At 31.3% G+C, this 22,738-nt stretch overlaps 1 protein-coding gene across 4 annotated transcripts; it reads right to left on the reverse strand.

The window, feature by feature from the left end:
• Positions 1 to 499: 499 nt before the first annotated feature.
• On the reverse strand, positions 500 to 5,974 carry LOC120270121 (guanine nucleotide exchange factor SPIKE 1-like). 4 transcript variants are annotated; one of them, XR_005539566.1, is made up of 8 exons: positions 5,669 to 5,974; positions 4,354 to 4,440; positions 2,999 to 3,081; positions 2,783 to 2,918; positions 2,320 to 2,438; positions 960 to 1,015; positions 729 to 819; positions 500 to 532 (listed from the first exon to the last, which is right to left on the reverse strand). XR_005539566.1 is itself a non-coding variant. In XM_039277138.1 (8 exons), coding segments are annotated over exons 3-8 (429 nt in total). In that variant the 5' UTR covers positions 3,048 to 3,081; positions 4,354 to 4,440; positions 5,669 to 5,974; the 3' UTR covers positions 500 to 531. The 4 variants fall into 4 exon arrangements, 1 of the variants encoding a protein (XP_039133072.1); XM_039277138.1 differs by lacking the exon at positions 2,783 to 2,918 and adding an exon at positions 1,177 to 1,289; XR_005539565.1 differs by lacking the exon at positions 2,783 to 2,918 and having other exon boundaries at positions 5,669 to 5,973.
• Positions 5,975 to 22,738: the final 16,764 nt, after the last annotated feature.

Genomic DNA, 22,738 nt, shown 5'->3' on the forward strand with positions numbered 1-22,738 from the left:
CTGAGGTTTGACCAATAATTACGTGCTTTGGGCAAGTAGACCATTCTGAGATATTCAAATCGTTCTTTCAGGGATAACCACAATTTCTGTGGATCCTCAATGGTCAAATATTCATTCTTCAGGCCATAATTAATATGATGCCTTATAAATAATAAGATTTTCGCCTTATAATCATTAGGCTGATCATTATTACACTCAATAGTTTTACCTAGGTTCCTTGCTTTCAAATGGAGCTTGATATCGAGCCTCCAGGATATATAATTGCTCTCTGAAATTTGAAGAGCCTTGAATTCTCTTTTTGCGATATTTGCTATTTTTTTTCAAAATATTAATATACCAGGTAATTTGAATAGAGTGTATAGAATAAAAATAGAAATCATATATACTATAATGTATATATACATGGTATTGTTCATATACGGTACTGTTCATATATTGTAATTATTGTAGCATTGGGAATGAAATTTTATTTGAAAGTGAGGAGTAGGAGTTATAGAGGGAAAACCCCTCGACGTTCTAGAATAATAGTGGTCTACAATGGTGGAAATGCGCAAGTTGGTTTATTCCACCAGCAAAGGTAAAAATGTTATGATACAATGAATCACCAATAATAAGGCAATAAACATTTATATAACAAAGAGTAAATGGAAAACGATGGACTCAATTTTTTTAGGGAAAACTTTATATGAAAAAATTAAACTAGTAATAAAATTTGAGTAATTACATACTACGTATCTGTTGGTAGAACACGAAAATAGAAGTCCTCGGACAATTTTTCTCTCCTCTCATTATATAAGCAAATTGTACCATAAAAGGGCTCTGCAAGAAAAAAGATGACAGTAAAGACATCATCAGATTCACTGGAATACTGGAAAGTTCAACTAATGATAGAATAGCCAAACCAGGAACAGCCTAGCCAGGTAATACTAGAATTATTAGAGTTAAAACACAATTCTTACCGACTAATCCAGCTTGAAATGATAAGGATAACACCTTCACAGTGATCTTCAATCCACTGAAACACATGAGAAATGGTTAGCAATAATAGAAACAACTGGAAAACAAAAAACGTGGAAGTAGAGACATTTAATACAGGACACCTAGTTCAAGCAAGCAAAATCATGTAAAGAATGACAGTCAGGACAAGGAAAGAAGGAGGTTGATAATCATATAGACCTGGAATACTGAGCCGGGTAATTTTCAGAAATCCTTTGGCCAAAAATTAATGACTTTTCAGTTTCCCAATCAAAGGTTGGTTCATAAGCGGGCAGCGGAGAGAAATTAAAATGCTGGAACACAAGTGATAATATATCATGCCAGGAACAAACAGACTCATAATCCAAAAGAACAGAGATAAAGAAATATAACTGCAGATTCAAAATGCAGCAAAGCCGTGGTGCATAAGCAACCAGAACCCAGAAGCCATTGCCCATTTGTTGTACCTAATGGTTTTTAGTATAAATCTTGAACCTGGAACCCAGAACCCATTACCCCCAGTACATAGTCTACACCATGCTTTGATCTAAAAAATGTTGAGTACAAGATGTAGGTAATCTAGGTTCAGGGTTCTTGTCCACCGTAGCCTTAGCCTAAAAGAGCATAAAATAAAATAAATCAAAGAGGTTCAAGGGCTTATGAGCAAATTAACTATAGGAGAAATGGTGACTAAAGACTCTTTTTTTGTATCATTAAAAGCTAAATATGACGCTTCCGGATCAACCAAAATCTCCACATAAATTATCACTACGTCGGGTCATGTTTATGACAAATTATTCCTTTTTAAATTCACTCACAGAACACAAGAAAAAGTTCTCACAGCAAAGAGCAACAGAGCCACCAATGGCAAAAGGGGTTTCATGGAAAGTTGAACTATTAGAAGTCTTCAACAAAACCTCTTCCAAAGTCAATGGTGCAATGGACCTTATAAGATCTGAACTTTTATACTTTGCACAACTACACTAACATAGTATTTCTCTAAATAAAATGTTTACACCTAAGATATTTCCTTGGTGATGTCAAACTTAATCAAATCATAAGCAAAATTCAGATGATAATTGGGTCTACAAATTCCTGGATGCAGGGGAAAACTCTAACATATAAGGTCTGTTTCTGATGATGTAGTATTATTAAACTACATTAAAGTTCAAAAAATCAAATTAACATCAAATAGATGACTATTCAAATAAGATCACCTAAAGTACAGCCTCCCAAAGAGAAATAAAAATTATATAAAAAAAAAAATCTAACTTACATCAACACAAACTGAGAAATAAGATCATTCATAAGATATTAAATTTTGGAATGGTTGACAAGATTTACATGTTTTGTAGATAAATTATCAGGACCAAATTCAGATATCTGTCTTCCTGAGGTACTAGCAGTGTCATCATCAGTAGCATCTTCCACTTTAGAATGCCTAGAACGGGCCAGGTGTATTTCTATAAAAAAGGACAACAATTATGAGTACATGAAAGTGTTTTCAAGCAAATCACAAAGCAAACTTTGACTGAATAATAATCTGCACACTTTGCATCATGACTCTGGAGAAAGATCAGAACAAATTATGTCATCGATATAATTTATGCAAGCAAACGAGGGACATACGAGTACTAAGTAAACTAACTTTTCTCTCTAAAGGAGAATTTAACAAGAGTTTGGCAATTAATGGATAATAAACAAACATTAATGCTGGTAAATGAGTGGTCCTGAGATTACCTGTTAAATTAAGTGTCTCAAAACAATAGGATTACACAATAATTTTACAACTAATGGCATATCAAACCTGATGCAAGTGGTCAAGGCAATTAAGATTAACAGATTAATTCATCTTCCCGAAACATGGATCTCAAGCTCCAGTACATAAAGTAGTATATCCTCCAATGAACTAAGGATGTCATAAAATTTAGGAAAATCATCACCTGTTTCTATATCTGTGTCAGGTCCTTCAAAAATTTGATTTTGAAAAGGCAAAGGTGAAACACTTTCATAATGCCCTTACTTGATTTCATCCTTCGCCCAATCTGCCTTGTAGCACTGGACCAACTCATTTAGATGTGGCCACTGTTCCAAGTTTTCATTTAGCTGAGGACAAAAACAGGTCACATTAATGAAATTTTTACAGTTTGAAGTTTATAGTTTTGACAGCGACTCACAAAGCAAAACACGTATCATTTCATTGATGATAAATTCAATTTATGTAGAAAATTTTGAATTCTGTCACATTAAAACTCAAAAAACACATTTAGTGTCTGCCCTAATCATATTTATATCAACTAGTAAGGTTACAATGCAGATGCCAAGCACACTAATCCAAAAATTCTAATAAATTAGCTCAAATAAGTGCCAGTGTTGCCAGAGGCCCAGTAATCCTCTCCTTTCTGAGTATTAGAATTTGTGTTATGGTGATTGAAAAAAGTGAATAACGTAGAAATCAAGAAAAAGACATGGTACAAGAAGCTGGAGAAAAAAAAAGTAAAAGTTTTGGGTCAGGGATGAAGGGGGCAAAAATATAGGATTAAGATGGAGGTTGCACCTGCACCAGTAGGTTGATAAGTGAGGCTGCACCACAAGAGAGAAAGAAGATGGGAGGAAAAATGCTCAACAGAAAAGTCAAATAGGATGAACAATTATCTTGGTTCTTGAAGAAAATTTCCTAGCAGAGGGGAAAGGTCTATTTTTGATTTAGGAGCAAACAACTGTCAGATGAATGTAACAAGAAGTTAACCTTAATCACAAAGCCAACTGTGAGCAAATAACTTCATCTCAATACAAGAAGTAAGAGTTTATTTGTGCATGACTCAGTTTCTAAATTTCAACATTATAGAGGGAAACAATGTGTAAGAGTTAGATATGCCTCACATGCTTCATATTGAAGAATACTTGCTCAAGAAAAAGATTGATTAAATTTTCATCGGACTGATAAAAGAAATTGTCAATAGCTTTCAATTTATTAACGAAAACATGAAGCTTATATTTCCTATGACACTTGTTTACTTGTCTCTTACAACTTGGTCACTTATAAAATTTTCAAGTAGCAAATATATAAAAAAGAATCCTTCCTGAAGTGGGGTGTCTTTAAGTATGGTACAGGAAAAAGATTCCCTTGAAGAATTTTACAAAATTAAATCATTGTACTGCTGCCATTAAATTAGTTGATAGCTCAAAATTGATTTTTAAGCAATTCACAGCAATACAGCATCAACAACTTGAATGGAATGACCTTTGTCAAATTTGGGTAGGGGAACATGGAGAATAAGAAAGGTGGTGGCTACAGCCTAGTACACTGCAAAAAGTCTTCCATCACTAATTACCAGATTAAGAAAGAAACCAAGAGAAGTAGAATTGAGAACAAACCATAGGGTCCAGCTCTGGGTTTGAAGCCCATGCTTGGAGCAGTATTCTTCTAAACCGAGGTGCATTAGATGAAGCATCTTCCATTGTCTGGATAGGTAACATGTATGAAAGATTTAGTTAGAGAAGCCATACTTGAATCACAAAGGCAAAACATAATAAGTGGCTATTCCAACCAAAGTACTGATCAGCATCAATTATTTACATTAACACTAAAATTTCATAGGATTACAAAAGGTCTGCAAATAAAGCTACAGCAAGCTCTACAAGTCATTGACAACATCATTCATTTCTGAAAATTTTTCAGAAGCTACACCATGGCATTTGGTTATAAAGGATGGAATCTAAGTGGCTAACAAAACAAGTTCCACAGCTAACAGTGGCACCAACATGTACATGGCTGTTAGTTCAGTCACAAATCATCTAAACTGTGCACAAAATACCATCTTCACCCCCATAATCCCATTGGCCACATGGTTTATTTTAACTAAAAGTTTTTTAACATTGATTTGATCAAACAAAGAAGAGCAATCCAATAACCACTCTTCCCAAATTACAAAGCACCCCATCAAGGGTATAATCATAGAGAATGATCTCATGAAAACCCTCAATTTTGTTTCTTATGGAAAAAACAAAGCCCGCCACCACTGCATGTTGGAATTAAACGGAGGAGCCACCTTCCCAGGTCTTATGCACTCACTCTCTGATACATTGTATCAAATGCATTGCTCTACCACTCCCACATTACATAAACCTGACATCTAGAGGAAGGAACAAAAAAACAGCCACTTTTACGCCTAGACAGCATACCCAAAATACCATCTTTACTCCAATAGTCCAATTAGCCACATGGCTTATTCAGAGTAAAAGTTTTCAATATCACTTCAAGCAAACAAAGAAGAGCAACACCAAAACCACTCTTCCCAAAATACGAACCACGTCGTCAAGGCTATAACCATAGTTAACGGTCTCACAAAAACCCTCCGCACTATTTTTCTCATGGAAAACACAACCCACAGCAACAACCACAGGAATTCGCCTCTCAGATTTTATACACCCAATCCCATACACATTGTACCAGCTACATTCCTCTAGCCACAACCACATCACATGAAACTAAAAATCCAGAACAAGAAACCTAAAAAGCAACTACTTTTATTAACTTCGCTCCAACCCCTACCACATTACCATCCACAAATAACAAACCCAAACTCCACCACACAACAAACACACACGAACTCAGTTTCTAATCTTTAAAAAAAACAGCATTTCTAGGATTAAAACATCCAAAAACCCCGGAAAAGACATAGAACCATACCATTAGAAACACCAAGCTAAAGATCACCCCCCAAAAGCTTCAAAAACCCTCAGATCCGGCGAAAAAACTCAGCAAACTCAAAACCCTTAGCATTCTCCAGCTCCCCCTTCCATCATCTTCTCCATGGATCTCGAGATGGCCCGTGACTGCCGAGTCGCCTGGACGGTTTCGTGCCGGTGAGTTCGATGACGAGTCGTGTGGGACCCGACCCGGCGTGCGGACGTCACGGAGATTCAATTTGATACGTGGGTTTAGGTTTGGGGATGAGTTCGGAGGGGCAATGAACCATCATATACCTATATATATAGGTAGGTACTACGTTGTGGATTTTTCTTTTTTCTTTTTTTTTCTTTTAAGAAATGCTTAATATACTATGTAAGCACACTTTTAAATAAGTATATGCTTTAAAAAAATTAATTTATAAAATAAGTACTTTTTAACTAAAGTAATGTTATATCAAACGAATAGATTGCCCGAATCCATTACACGAATGAGGGGTAAGTATCACTGGTGGCCACAAATGTCTCAGTAAAGTATAACATGTAGCACATCGTTTTTTTAGTAACGATGTAGCGCAAAAGCTTTGTCTCCGGTCACGCTCATGGCCACAATTTCATGTTTGAGGGGCGGTTTCCGTGAAAGTCTCTGAGTTGGCGTCCGAGCGTGGATGGCTCCCATAATTAGCCACCTCGAGACTTTCACGGGAAATAACCCCAAACATGAAATGTGCCATGAAAGTGATCGAGACAGTCTCGGCCACATCGTTACAAATAACGCATGCCACAGTATACTTACTAAACATTTCATGACTACCGATGATACTTTACTCCCACGAATGAGCTGGCATCCACACCACCCTCTTTTTATCTCTCTTAGTCATCAATTAAAAAAAAAAAACAATGCCCTAATTTCTCTCATTCTTCTCCGTCTTTCGTAGCCGCCTCAGGTCCGATGCCACGAAATCTCATCATCGCCAGCCACCGACACCGACGAACCTATTGCTGCAAACAAATTCGATCTATAATTATTTACCATTGCATTAAGCTTTAATTTGAAGACAATAACAACTTCAATTGGCAATCATGATTTTCAAAATCCCAACAATTTTTAGTTACAAAACAAAATTTTTCATAACAAAATTTGAAGCCAATAACAACTCTAATCGCGACCGGTTTGTTTATTGGCAACTAGTGATGAGGTTTGACGACGTTTGTAGCGGCAGCGAAGATGGACGACGAAGTTCAGTGGCGCGGGATGTGAGGCAGCTGCGTGAAGACGAAGAGGGGTGAGAGGAATTAGGGCATGCGAAGAGTTCGTCGGCATCGGTGGCGAAAGCGGCGACTGGCGATGAAGTTCATTGGCATGGGACGTGAGGTAGCCGCGCGAAGACGAAGAGGGATGGGGGGATTGGATTTTCAATGAAGAGAGAAAGAGAAGAGTAGATGGATCATATCCCCTATATCGAAGACTCATTCCTCTCTAAGATCTTTGTGTGAAGAGTTCGTCGGCGTTTTTGGCGAAAACGGTGTGGGGCAACGATGTCCTATGGCATGGGATGTGAGGCGGCGTGTGAAGATGAAGAGGGATGAGAGAAATTAGGACACGGATTTTTTTTAATTGGTGACTAGGAGAGATAGAGAAGGGTGGTATGGATGCCAGCTCATTCGTGTAATGGATTCGGGCAATCTATTGGCTTGATATAGCATTACTCTTTGAGTAATGATATTTTTACCGAATAGATTTTCCGAATGACGTGGATGTCAAGTTGGCATCCATGTCAGCATCCACGTCATTTTTTTAAAGAAAAATTTAATTTCTCTTTATTATCTAAATCCTAAATTTAAGCATTTAATCGTAAAAGATAAACATGTAAATGACAAATCAAAAACCCCTTCCTAAACTCTTAAACTAGAAATCACAAACCCCCGCAGCTGGGTTTGTGATTTCTTGTTTAGGGTTTAGTATTTATTATTTAGGGTTTAAATTTTTAGATTTTTAGGTATAGATTTTGTAGTATTTGGGTTTATGATTTTAGATATAGTTTTACAATTTTTTTAAAAATTTTTAAGAGTTTAAGAATTTTTAAGGTTCAAATTTAAAGTTTATATAAAAAAAATATAATGACGTGAATGAGGATGTGGATGACAAGTTGGGCATCCACATCATTCGAAAAACCTATTCGGTAAATCTATTCCATAAAAATAGCATCACTCTTACTCTTTTAACTATAAATTACTTTTTTTGTGTTTTACTAACTAAATATTTTTAAAATAATTAAAGGATATAAATAGAAATGTGTAATAATTCGGTAAAGATTATTATGAAAAAAGACATTACGGATGAAAAAGGACTATAAAGAAATAATCCAACCGTCAAACAACTATTGATCTTCAATTGTTACATTTAAAAGATTGCATTTTTTTAATAAATGTAGACATGCCACAACTCTAAGTTGTTATTGTATGATCGAATTAAATCGTCAATCTCTTACTTCAAATAAATAAGTTAACTACTCTCTTATTTTAGAGGTGGTTAAAAATTTTAAGTCTTTCAAGAAATATTTACAAAAACTAATAATATTTTTCCCCTCCAAAAACCCAACCTGCACCCCATCTCCCTGTCCCCAACCTTTATACTCAACTTTCAAAGAATTGTATGTATGTTTTGAATGCTTTAGAGTTCATACTAAACAAGTTTTGTAATTCAAATTCTAAAAGGATTTGAAAATTTCTTGCTAAATTACTAATTGAAGAATTTTTCGATACTTCGAAAGATTCTTTAAAAATTAATGATGCAATGAAGCATCACGAGACTTGTATTTGAGTTCTTGTATCCAAGTTCTTTAGGATAAAATGAAGCATATATAAATTTCTTGATTAGTGATATCAAGAAATTTCCTAACATTCGTGAAAGTTGAATCACAAAGCTTGTATAGTATGGATTCTGAAACCCTCAAAATACACACAACTAAAGGTATGTCCTTTGATGTCTAGTAAAAATGATCATGAGATGATATTTATTTTGTAAACATTACTTGAAAGAATTACAATTTTTAACAATATCCACATTGAAAAAAAAAAAGTAACCTAATTCCCTCCCACCTGAGAAGTAAGTGTTTAACTCCCTCAAATCTCAATGACTAAGAGTGGTGATTTGTTCATATTTATTTAAAAAACTTAATTTTAACTGATACTAAACTCTATAACCATTTCTTATAAAATCATGATGAAACTGATTTAGTGTAGTTTGGAATGTAGATTACACCTAATAATGTATAGCTTTTAAACGGATAGATTTTAAAGGGCATGCATCATAATTTTTAGTTAATGTGATTTTGAAGATAGTTTGCTTTTTATTTTTTAAACTTATGAAAAAAAAATTTAAATTTATAGTTTTCCTTGTCACATCTCAATAAAAATTAAAAAAGCCTAGTAACAATGATTTTACATGACTTCATCAACATGATTTCCCTATATATGCATTAAAACTGGGGTATGTCCCCATTTATCAAATTCAAAATGTAACCTCCAATTATATGTGTCTTTGTAATTCTAATAATGATTTTATTATGTTCAATTAAAAGCATAATAAATTAATATGTCAATTGTAATTTACACCATAATGTTCTGGTTAGCTGCTATGTAGAATTATTTATATTAATATATATTGAAATACAGAATTATAATAGAAACAATTTTAGATAAAAACAAAATTATCTTCAAAAATCTTAATAAATTGAACCAAATTATAATTATATATAATATAAGGAGAATTTATCCTTTTCACAGTAGAAGGTGATACTATTTGTTCTATAAGGTCATTCTATTTGTTGTATATTTAGAAAGATATCTAGTGAGATAAGATGAACAATTTACTAATATATTGATTTACAAAAGTAAGCCTCAAGGTTTGTTTTAACAAAGAGAGGATGCCCAAAGTATGAAATTTATAGTAAGTTGAGTTAAAGTGATTAATTAAATCATAGGTACTTAATAAGGTATACGAGTATTGGGGTGTCTACTAAATATTTTATGACATTTCTAATTATCATTAATTTTATTATTTGATTTAGGTTAATCATTTGATTGATGTTTATAAAGTGAAGTTACATAGATAAAAATATAAAATTGCATGATTAACAAGAATACTAGACTAAAACATTTATTATTAATGATAATTTAAAATAGTCAAAGAATAACCATCATGTTATTTTTATTTGGTTAAGTTAAAGCACACTTTTTTTCTTTTTCTTTTTTTTACAGAGGCGACAAGCACCAAATTAAAGGACATGCAGGTACAAAGGTGCACTAGTTACGGTGGCTTGAATGATCTCCTAGGGATAAACCCGCATACCATGCAACCGTAAAGAGGACTGGAGGTGTTCATCAAACAGAACTCCCACAAGAGACCTAATGCAATGCGAGTTAAAAGGCTCGAACTCGAGATCTCTCAATCACACTACGAAGATAGTTACCGCAGGACTAGCCCACTACTCCTAAAAGCATACATTTCCATTAGTTAACTGGTGACCAAATGTGTTACTAAATGTATCGATAATATTAGAATGCAATTATTTAATTGACTATTTGATTAACATATATATATATATATATATATGGTAAAGTGATTAATATGATTTGCTACCAATTTATTTGGTCATATTTTCTAATTACTTAAAATTGTTGAGAGTTTGAAAGCAAAACTTCTAATTCAATAACATCTGCATAAGAAAGAAAATTTACTTATAGATTATATCCTAAATATATTTAAATTTAAAATAATATCACTAAATGTGTTCCCCCCCTCCCCCATTTTAAGCATGACCTTCACCCTAACAAGATATAAATCTTTACTTTATTTCTCATAATACATGAAAACACCAACAACCTCTTGGTCTATTGCTATCGAGTCATTCGCATAAGATGATGGCATGTGTGTTGAGATCTTAACACATTATCTATACACGTCCCTGACTTCTCTTAAATATGGGGGGTGTTTGTCATCTATTTGTCAAATATATATATATATATATATATATATATATATATATATATATATATATATATATATATATGTATATATATATATATAAACATCATAGTAATTTTTTTTCTCTGAATTTAAAAAATAACTTAGCAACATTGAACTTTTTACATGAAGCTTAAATAAGTTACTTTAATTAGAAATAATATTCATTCACATAATTTGATGAAAATTTTCTCCAATATTAAAAATTAAAATAATAATTTTTGAGATGTTTGTATGTTTTAATATTGGAGAAATTAAACTAACCAATTATCATCTCTCTGTTAAAACATTGAATTCATGGCTATGCAAGACTACATGGCCAGGGAATGGAATCATACTTCCGGCAAATGGAGTGGAGATTACGAGGACAAAGGTACGTTTGTCTAATCTTTTTTAATTATCTCCTGCATCATTGAAATTGTGACTTTCAATCTTCTCCTTGAACTAACACCTCCTTGATGTTTTGATTATGTCTTTCAACTGCAGGTTTCCAAACTATTGAGAATTATCAGTTCTATGCCATTTCGACAAAGTTGCCAGAGTTCAGTAATAAGGACATGACATTAGTTTTCCAATTCTCAACTAAGCATGAGCAAAAAATTAATTGAGATGATGGCTATATGAAATTTATTAGTGAGAAAATCAATCAAAAGAAGTTTGATAGTAAACCCCCTACATGTAATATCAAATTCCAATAAGTTAATAAAAACATTCTGATGTGATCAAAGCTAAAGTGGAAGAGTTGGAACGACAATGAAGCATAGTCTAAATTTCTTTAACTTCTGCCCTTGATTATATTACAATTATTAGGGTTGGCTTTTTTCCAACTGAATTCCTGTTTGCATGCCCCCACTTTTAAATAAATATACACCATTCCATGTGTCACAATAGTTGTTGAACATATGAGTAAAAAAACTATATATAAAGATTTGATGTGATGCTGCCAGCTTTACCAGCATCACTATCAAAACCCTTGGATATATTGATTATTTTATTGATCAATTTCCTGATTGATAAATGTTTAATTATTTAATTTTATTTTTTAATGGGACCTGCTTGAATGGAAGCATGAGCCACAAATTGTTGACTCTATATGAAATTGTATATAATTTGTTACAAAGTAGGTGCAGAGCAATCTTGACTTCTACAATATGTAACACAGATTTTCAATGATTTGTTTTTGACTTTTTACAATCCGTTATAGGAAACAAAATAATAAAATGATTCTTCATTTCTTATAAAAGGATGTCATTGCATTATAATAATGCGATAACTTTTGGATTTGATTCATAAACGTTTTACAACAAAATTAAGATTTTGTCTTAAGCTTGTAGGATTGAAGCTATCCCTCATTTAGGAAATCAAGTAAATTTTATACTTACTATTTTTTTATTTGATAATGTTAGTAAATAAAGTTTTTGATTTTAAAAATATTCATTTCATTATGCTATTTGTTATTTTAAAGCAATGATGATCAAATGAAGTTAACAATAATGACTAAATAGGATCATGATGGCTCAATAGCCTGTAATGTTTATTTTCATCTTTACACAATTTAAGACTTGAGCATGTTTGAAAAAAAAATGGAAATAATGCAAAAAAGACAAATAATTTTTTTTTCAAATCTTAAAAATATAGTTTTTGATAATACAAATCACTTTGGATAGCATTATTGTATATGTTATTATTATTAGATATGTTATTATTGTAATGCATGTTAATTCATCATATAAGCATATTAAAATAAATTTAAATTCATTAAAATGTTATGTTATTCAATGTTTTAATGGAAAACAAATTATATTAAATTAAATATATAACTAAAGTGACGCATGTCCATTTCTTATTAAAATTTTTTCCTCCAAAACATATATAAAAACTATGATAACATTAAATATTAAATAATTATAATTATAATATATATATCTAACTATTTAGTTTTAAATTACAAATAAATTATTTTTTAATGATAAATTCAACTTATAAATTTAATAATGATAAATATCGTATCAAACTTATTAAATTAATATTTTTAAAAATAACTATTTAAAATATACAAAATATCATAACATTAAATTTGTGTGTTTGTGGGAATATTTTTAAACTATGATATTTCTGTTAAAGACATTTAAAAGCAAAATAACATTTTTTCTTATAATAAAATATATAAACGATTTTGTTGAAAGAGTCATTCATTCACATAACAGTCCTGCAGTTAAACGGTAATAGATACAATTAAACGATTTTGTAAATTTTTAAATGATATCAAAAATATTTAAATGATTGCACATATTTAAACGATAACTACATAAATTAAAGGTTAGCATCTATATATATATATATATATTTTAAAACAATAACATAAAAACTTCAAACTTACTTGTCCATAGAGCAGTTGAGGAAGATCCTTATCAACTCCTGCTCGAATTTGTTGAGGCACGATTGTCCAGGATATTTTTTCTTATTCAGAATAAAGTCTTTCCGAACTTCTTCATATTGTCAGTGTTCAGCACCAGTAACATCTTCCTTCGATGCGGGCACAACGACAATGTCAACCAGAGACATATCCTTACATACTTCTTGTAGTTGTGGGATTGTGTCTGCCTTCAATGCGGCACTATCGGCTGTTAGTTCCATCGTGACTATGATTTCGTTGTCAACAGAGTCAACGATCTTCTCAATCGCGGCCACGACAACAGTATCAATGGGAGACACACACTTAGTTGGTTCTTGTTCTTCGGGGATTGTGTCCACCTTCGATGCCGCACTATCGGCCATCGGTTCCACCGTGACGGGGATTTCATTGACAACAGAGTCAACGATCTTATCAATAGCGGCAATGGCAACATCATCTATGATCTTCTCCACCGTGACGGACATGTCATCAACAGCGACAGACTCAATAACAGCATCAGCTACCGATAGTGCTGCTATTGTTTCATCTTCAGCCGGTGGTGGATAGAGAGGCATTATTGTTTTTCTCTTTTTTACAAGTCTCTTCAAACGTAGCAGTCTTGAAATGGCCATCCCGATGAAGTCATTATCGTCAAATTCTGACGTTTTGTCCATCCCGGGTGCTTCATTTGCTTGAAAGGACGGCGCAATCGATTGTGACCGTCCTTCCAATGCCTCAACCAGAGCGATAAACCGAGGGAACTCAGTCATCAATATCTGGCACGCCTGCAGAAGAGTTGCAGTGACATCATCGCCTAGTGCCGTCTGGAGGCTGTGGCGATCGGGGGGACTGTCGTTGTTGTAGTCAAGGGGTGTTGCAATCTGGCAAGGTAGGGGAGGGCTTCTCCGGCGCCAAGGAATTCGTGCGCGTGTTGGGCTGGAAGTTGGATAACGGTGTCGAGCGCGCACAGAAAAGGTCAGCCTCTCATCTTGCCTTCGAGCAAGTAGTTCCAGAGCAATAGCATCCACCCGACGGTTGACCCAAACAAATATATCTTCATCAGTATTCGCCGGGATCAGCTCAGAAAACTAACATATGTAAACAAAACAATCTTGGCGAAATCATCGATTTAAAAAATAACAAATATATTTAAACATTTAAATTATATATTTAAACGATATCACATGTATTTAAACAGAAAACAAAATGTTTAAACTCAAAAGTTTTTTTTTAAACAAAAAATAAATACTGTTAAACGCTAAATACTATATTTAAACATTAACTACTACTGTTAAACACATTGTTCATGATTTATTACTTTTTTTCCTTCGAGAGATGACAAACTGGTTTCTATCATCGCTTGCTTCCGGTAACTACTTTCACCGTAGCACAACATCCTTAGGGTCTTGCCAAAACAGACTTTCTTTCCGATTCCGGCCAGCTCGTAAAACTAGATGTTCAACGCGACCAAGCAACCCTTAATATGCCCTATGTTGGTCTTCTTCCCCGCGCATCTAGCTTGCAATCGAACGGCTGCTTGTGGAATGTTCTCCATAAGCCACTTATGCGTCGCCTTCGCCCATGCGTATCGCCCCATGCCAGGTAGATCATCGACATAATCAACGATCTAACTCGGAACCAAGTATGAGGTATTTGGGAAGAGGATTGTACCCATGAGGTACACCATCAGGAATTTGACAAAATTTTCTTCTTCTCCCCTCTGTCGAACAAGTTGCTCAAGAGTTCTCTTAGTGGAGTCTCTGTGTCTCTCGTAGGTTTTTTATAAATACCTCTCTTCGAAAGCTGAGAGTGTTTTCTTCTTCTGAAACACGACTGCATCTCCATCACAACGCAGACCAAGAACGAGGGCCACATCTTCAGGCGTGAAACTCAGCAGGCTTTCCCCGATCCTGAATTTATTGGTGCAACCATCGTACCTTTGCAATAGAGAATAAAGAAGGGTCTTCTCTTGGAATATAGCTTCCAGCTCAGTAAATGCTGCAAACGGTGTCCTTCGGATGATCTCCCACTGTCGAGGGGTCATGTGAACTTTCAATTCAGCCAAGGTCTCCACTACCAGTGTCAAGTAGCATCACCCATTAACTAGGTTGATCGCCATAATCACAAGCCTGCGATAATAACAACATACTCAGCACTATTCAAAAAGTTTTAAGCGGAAATAGAAGATTTTAAACGAAAGCCTCAATTATTAAACAAAGATATAATATTGTAAACAATGATCTAGTTTCTTAAACGGTAACCACAATATTTAAACGGAGATATACGTTTTTAAACTGAAACTCATTTTTTAAACGGAAAAGATCATTTGTAAAATTGCAACCATATCAAATGAAAGGGGAAACGTACATTATAAATATTACACAAATCATAACAATCAAAAAACTATTTCGATCATGCACACAGACAAAAATGTAAAACAAAACAAAACCCTAGCCTAGATATCTCCCTACAGACTAACAAAACCCCAGCCGAGAAACCCCCCTGCAGACTTCAATATCTTCCAATAAAAATAAAACCACAAAATAAAACTGAAAAATCTTTCTTTGTAACAAAATAGTTAATATAAAACCATAATCACAACTTCTTCAACACCTTAGATTGCAAACTGATGAAATGTCGAATACTTGCGTGAGACTTCTCCTTCGAGACACCTGTGGAAAGGGAAAAGCTGAAATTACAGAGGATGTCCCGGTAGAGACAATTTTGGAAATGGAAAAGCTGAAGAGGCGAGTTGAGAAAAAACAAGTATACGGTTCTAGTAAAATCGTCTCTTGGGATTACCCTAAGAAAAACCTCCCACTTCCTCTCAAATCGATGAAATGATTGTAGTGCCACGACTTCCCATGCAAGGGGCAATTTCGTCCATAAAATTTAAAAATAACTCCATTAACCACCGTTACATGCTTTGGGGTGTTGGATAATATTGAGTTTAAAAGTAAGGGGTTTTTAGGGATTGCCAAATTAAGGGGGTGTTTTTGGCAATATTCAAACCTTAGGGGGTTTTTTGGCAATTTTCACTATAAATTAATATTTAAGAAATATAAGATATATAACCACTTAAAGGGAGATGATGATAAAAAAATTATTTTATTATATATAAACAAAATATAATAATGTGTTTTCCTTTAAATATATTTGTGTTTTTTAAGTTAATTTATTGATTGAAACTTTTACATGTCATTAATAAATCAAAAAAAGGTGCAGGAAGACGTCGGCCATGTTGTTGTTACTGTACAATTTACAATAATACTTAAGGAACTTTTGGAAAAATTAAAATAATCGCCTACAATCTATGAATGTGAAAAAGATGTTTCAAATCATAAAGCATGTTTTTTTTTAGCTAAAGTCATATTTGAAGATAGCTATGGAATTCATGAACATGTATTTGAAGCATATACCAAAAAAATAGCTGAAAATATATGACGTTAAATATGAGTTATAAGATATAAAAAATGCTGACAAAATATAATCAGAAAGCCTTGCTATGGTTAATAATGAGTTGGAAGATTTGAAGGCTAGGATGCGATTGAATGAAGCAGAACAATTTGAAAGTAAACAACATTTATTTATGAATTGAAAGAAAAGAATATTTGCTTTAGTGCATGATTTTCCTCTTGGATGTAGATAAAAAATCAGCTTTCTTAGTTATTAAAATAAATTTTAGTTTAGTTTAAATGTTATGTGTTTAATGTTTCAATGCAATACCAATTATACTAAATACGTAATCAAAGGTGTTTTTTGTATTTCTTCCCCATTTATATGTATGACAATATTATTATAGATGTTATTATTATTAGATATGTTATTATTGTTATATATATTAATTAATCATATAAGCATTTTAAAATAAATTTAAATTCATTAAAATATTATGTTATTCAATGTTTTAATGGGGAACAAATTATATTAAATATATAATTAAAGTGCCACATGTCAAGTTTTTATTAAAAATTTGTCCTCCAAAACATATATAAAAAACTAACATAATATTAAATATTAAATAATTAATATATATATATATAACTATTTAGTTTTAAAATACAAATAGATTATTTTTTTAATGATAAATTTAACTTATAAATTTAATAATGCTAAATCTCGTATCAAACTTATTGAATTAATATTTTAAAAATAACTATTTAAAATATACAAAATATCATAACATTAAATATTAAATAATTATAATATATATATATATATATATATATATATATATATAGTTTTAAAATACAAACAGATTATTTTTAAATGATAAATTCAACTTCTAAAGTTAATAACAATAAATATCATATCAAACGTATTAAATTAATATTTTTTAAAAAATAAATATTTAAAATATACAAAAAAAATTAATATCATTTATCATATATCATACACATCAAATGATACATTAATAATAAATGTTTGATTTTATATTAATTTAAATATTACATTTATATATAAATATTAAATAATTATAATATATATATATATATATATATATATCTAAATATTTAGTTTTAAAATACAAATAGATTATTTTTTAATGATAAATTCAACTTATAAATTTAATAACGATAAATATCGTATCAAACTTATTAGATTAATATTTAAAAAAAAAATAACTATTTAAAATATACAAAAATTTAATATCGTTTATCATATATTATATATATCAAATTATACATAATTATAAATATACTACATTATATTAACTTCAGTATTACAAATATATATATATATATATATATATAGTAACAAATATGAATCTAATTTCCTATCAAAATATCATTAACAAATTTTGTTACTTTTTTGAAAATGTATCTCACGTTCTATTGTTTCATATGTTTAAAAAGCAGGGGTGAGTTGATTCAAATGTTTGTCATATCTCTTTAAGGTAAGAACATTTTTCCCCTTTTCGTTATATTATATATGTTCCATTTATAATGACTAGATTACAATTTTATGATAGGTTTCCATATCTTCTTTGATAAATCTTCTATTTCATTTATATTACATTTGGATTTTAATATAGAACTTGAAATGTCGAAAACCAAGCTTTTTTAATATATAAAACCAATGACATTAAAAACCTTGGTTTGTTACCTCTTCTCAATAAGTAAATGATTGTAGGTAATTATGAATGCTAAAATAATATCCAATATACATACAAAGAACGTTACTAGCATGATTTTAAAATGGACTTGACCATCGAAGAAAATAATACCATCAGAATTTTTTTTTATAAATTACATAGTCTTAAGAAATAGCTTAATAAAATCGTGTAATAACTTGCAACATGTTAGATGCCCTTTTAATAAATAACAAACATATAATGAAAAAATAATTGGATCTTATCATTTTCCCTTTTTAAACATATATGCTAAATTTCTTGGATAAATATCTTAGTATTTTTTAAAAAGTTCACCACAATTTGTAGCAAAACATATAACACAACAAATATTAATGTTGAGATTATACGTATATGATCACATATATGTATCGAATGCCAAATGAAAGGATTATAGATAATTAGACTTATTATTTAATCATGAGTGATAGGTTGGTTCAATGAGAAAAAAACAAGATGATCATAGGACAAAACTCAATAACATACACCTTTATTTTTATTATATAAAAAATAAGATAAGTTTATATGTGATTACATTTGACATACCTCATTAAATATATTGTTTGTTTTTTTAAAAAAACTATGAACACATTAGAGGTAAACGCCAGTATAATGTATTGTGTTATAAATTTAAAAATATTATCCACTTTTCCCCTCCACATATTGCATGAATTGACACAGTTACAAATTAAATTGGATTTAGTTGCATGAATATGTCAAATATTGATTTATGCGAATAACATGATTGTTTTTGTCGCATAATACTGTAATAATTTATTATAAAATACAATGGTTAGTCTCAAAATATTACCTAAAATTGAAAATATTTTATGGTCCTTCTCACATCATTATATAACAATTAAGTAATAAAAAAATGTTTTGGTTAAAAGAACTTCAAAAGCTAGACCAAATGGACAAGAAAAACAAGACTCAAACAAAGACTTAAAAGTGGCAACTTGCAATAAAGAATGTCTCCATGTGCCACCGGGGGAGATCCCGGTCTTGATGAAGAGAGACAATTCTAGCAAGCATCGGCAATGACCAGTGAGTCGATCCGTCACCACATTTCAATCTCTAGGGATCACTTCCACGCTTAAATCATAATCCCTAAGAAAAGTGTGAATCTTGTCAATGCCATCTTGGATTCTCCAATTGCAAGGCTCATGTTACCTATGCACAACATCATGGAGTTCCGAACAGTCTGTGAATATGATGAATCTCCAAATGTCATTCCAACCCGGTTTTCAAAGCAATCTTTATAGCCAGCAATTCTACTTCAAGACTCGACTCCACCCAAACTTGGGAGCAACCTGCCAAACACATTTTGTCATTACCATATAAGAAAACAAATACCTGCTGTAGAATCAGCAGACACCCAAGAAGTATCAGTAAAACAACATCAAGTTGGGAGTGAATGGATGACTAAGATTAAATAAGAACTTCCCCATCTTGATTTGGTTATTGTTTCTATACTCTTTAACATTCCAAAGCGTGATTGGCTATCTTGGTGAAATTCGGTTGAATTCCTCTGAAAATAAAATCACGTATGCTTCCAAATTAGCCAAAAGGTTACAACTATTACCAAGGATATCAGCTTGGACTTCCTCACTAACAGCCAATTACCACTTATGACATCATTAAAAAAAAGGCTAACTCCCAACATAGCAATCAATGAGTGCTAAATGCTCTAAATTCTATGGCACTCCCAAAATAGATGATCAATGTTTTTCCAACTCAAATTGCAGAAAATGCAATAAGTGGCAGCCACCAAATTTAACTTATGAAGGGTATCATAAGTTTGGATTCCGCCATGCCTAACTAACCAAATAAAGAAGTTCACTCTGAGAGATACCCAGAGTTTCCACAGTTCAGACCAACTCTACCAAGTAAAATCTTCCACGTTTCTTCCATTAAGGAATTTGTAGATCATTGTAGAAAGACTATTGCTGGAGGTTGGGTAGCACACCCAATTATTGGGGGAATTGGGATCAATGGTACCCAATCTCTTGATAGGAGGATTAAAGGAGGATTCAAAAACCATATCAAAATTGTGAAAAACCCAACAATCATTAATGATGAAATCAACATATAAATCATCCAAATCCATATCCATGTTGATAAAAGTGGGTTTATAGGCCAAAGGTGTGTCAAAACATCAAGGATCATAACAATGTGGGTAACATTTTTATTACTTATTAAGTAATAAAAATGTCACCCACATCTTATAATTGGGTATCATAAAAAAAAAATAAAACAATGTCAATATATATCCTTAAACAGTATATAATATTGATGAATAAATACTTCATTGATGGTGAAAGTCGATGAAAGTTTATCATTATCACAATTTTTCCATATTATTAGATACATTTATCATTTAATTAAATCTGATAAATATATTAATGTTTGAGAAAATAAAAAATCTATAATATTCATAGTTATTAAGTAATATACATCAAATATGTTTTTTTTAATAATGCAATTAATGAATGGAAAATTATTTGTTTATAAATATTATAATTACAATTATTTGTTTAAAAATATTATGGAAAATTTAAAAAAATTATTCCCCTTCTGTCATCGTTACTTAACAATTTAATAATTAAAATGGTTTTCTAACATTATAAGTGCATATCATCATAAAAAATTCAATGTCACTATATATTCTCAAATAGTTTAATATTATTGATGAGAAAAGTTCATCATTAACTGAAATTTTCTTTATCATTAGATTCATTTATCATTTAATTAAATATGATAAAATATGAATCTCATGAGAAAATAAATATTTTGTAACATTTATGATTGATAAATAATATACTACAATTTTTTTATAATGACACAATTAATGAATGATTAGCATATTATTTATCCATCCTAATATATTTAATAATGTGAAAAATAATTATAATTTTGTGACGTATATGTTATCTATCAAAACCATTCTTTTAAATGAATTATAATAAAGAAAGTTTTAAAAAAATATATAAATAATGTTATATCACAAATCTGTAATAAAATAGATATTAGTAAAAACACACACACACACACACACATTGAGAGAGAGAGAGAGAGAGAGAGAGAGAGAGAGAGAGAGTGAGAGAGACAGCATAAGGGTTGATAAGTTACCTTATGTTAACTCAGTTGTCCATAGATTATACTAAGTTGTATGATACTGTGCATATTATTATTATTATTATTGTTGTTGTTGTTATTGTTATTATTCATGTTAATTCTTAATGTGATAAATGTGCATATTATTATTATTGTTGTTGTTGTTGTTGTTGTTGTTGTTATTGTTATTATTCATGTTAATTCTTAATGTGATAAATGCATTCATGCATTATTTAGTTGATGTGGAATTCATTTGTATTTGAAGGAAGAATGATTTAATCAAATTATGCTATTATGTTTACATTGCAAATTAGATGATTTCTTTCTAAATGCACTCATGTTATATAGATTCAAAAGCTTGACTAGAAGTGTTAAGTTGATTTGAATGTTTGCAAACTTCTTTTGAGGTAAGAATTTTCTTATATCATTTTATACTTATATGATATTTAAACTGTGTGAAGTTAGTATCTTACTACATTTTTTTTTTAATTTATTTCTTATTGGTCATCTTACTCCAGTTATGTTGCAAGAGATTCGTGCAAAATTAAAAAAAATGACTAAGCCTTGTGATATTAGAAAGACTGATTTGTTACATGTGGTAAGTAAATCAGAGGCTGCATGCAACAGAATAAGACGAATGGATATTATAAATGCTAAAAGAATGCATAGTACAAATAATAGCGGAATTAATAGTGTGCTTGGAGGTGTTAATCAGCCAATGATCAGACATCTTCGATCACATTATTATATTGACGCTAATGATGAAGTTGATGTTATTAGTATTATTATATTTTAGTAACCAACAAAATAACTTCATCTAAACCTTCTCCACAATCATGAGCGGATTTACATTTGCTTGTGAACCTAAGTATCGAATTTGATATCTAAGTTGTTTAATTACTATTATTATTATTATTTACTTGCTTGACTTTTATTTTATTTTATTTTTAAAAGCTTAGTTGCTCAATTTTTATATTAAATTTTTCATAGGTTACTTAACTATGGTCTTGTTTTATTTTGGTAATCAAACTTCAATTTACATCGAAATGGTTACTCATCTTAAATTTTATTTCACTCGGCAATCACCTGATTGATTTGGGAACCAAATAGCTGATGTGGCAGCAGAAAAATCTTCAAGTTTGGTGACATGTACAATCCAAGTAGGACGGCTGATGTGTCGTGTCATATGGAAGATGATATAGATTTTTCGGCTGCCACATAAGCTATTTGGTTCCCAAATCAATCGAGTGATTGCCCTATGAAATAAAATTGAAGATGAGTGATCATTTTGATGTAAATTGAAGTTCCATTACTAAAATAAAACAAGACCATAGTTAAGTGACCTATGAAAAAAATTAACCCCTTAATTTTTATTACTATAACGCTAACCCTTAAGAAACTA

Source organism: Dioscorea cayenensis, chromosome 10, assembly GCF_009730915.1.
Source record: "Dioscorea cayenensis subsp. rotundata cultivar TDr96_F1 chromosome 10, TDr96_F1_v2_PseudoChromosome.rev07_lg8_w22 25.fasta, whole genome shotgun sequence".
NCBI lineage: Eukaryota > Viridiplantae > Streptophyta > Magnoliopsida > Dioscoreales > Dioscoreaceae > Dioscorea > Dioscorea cayenensis.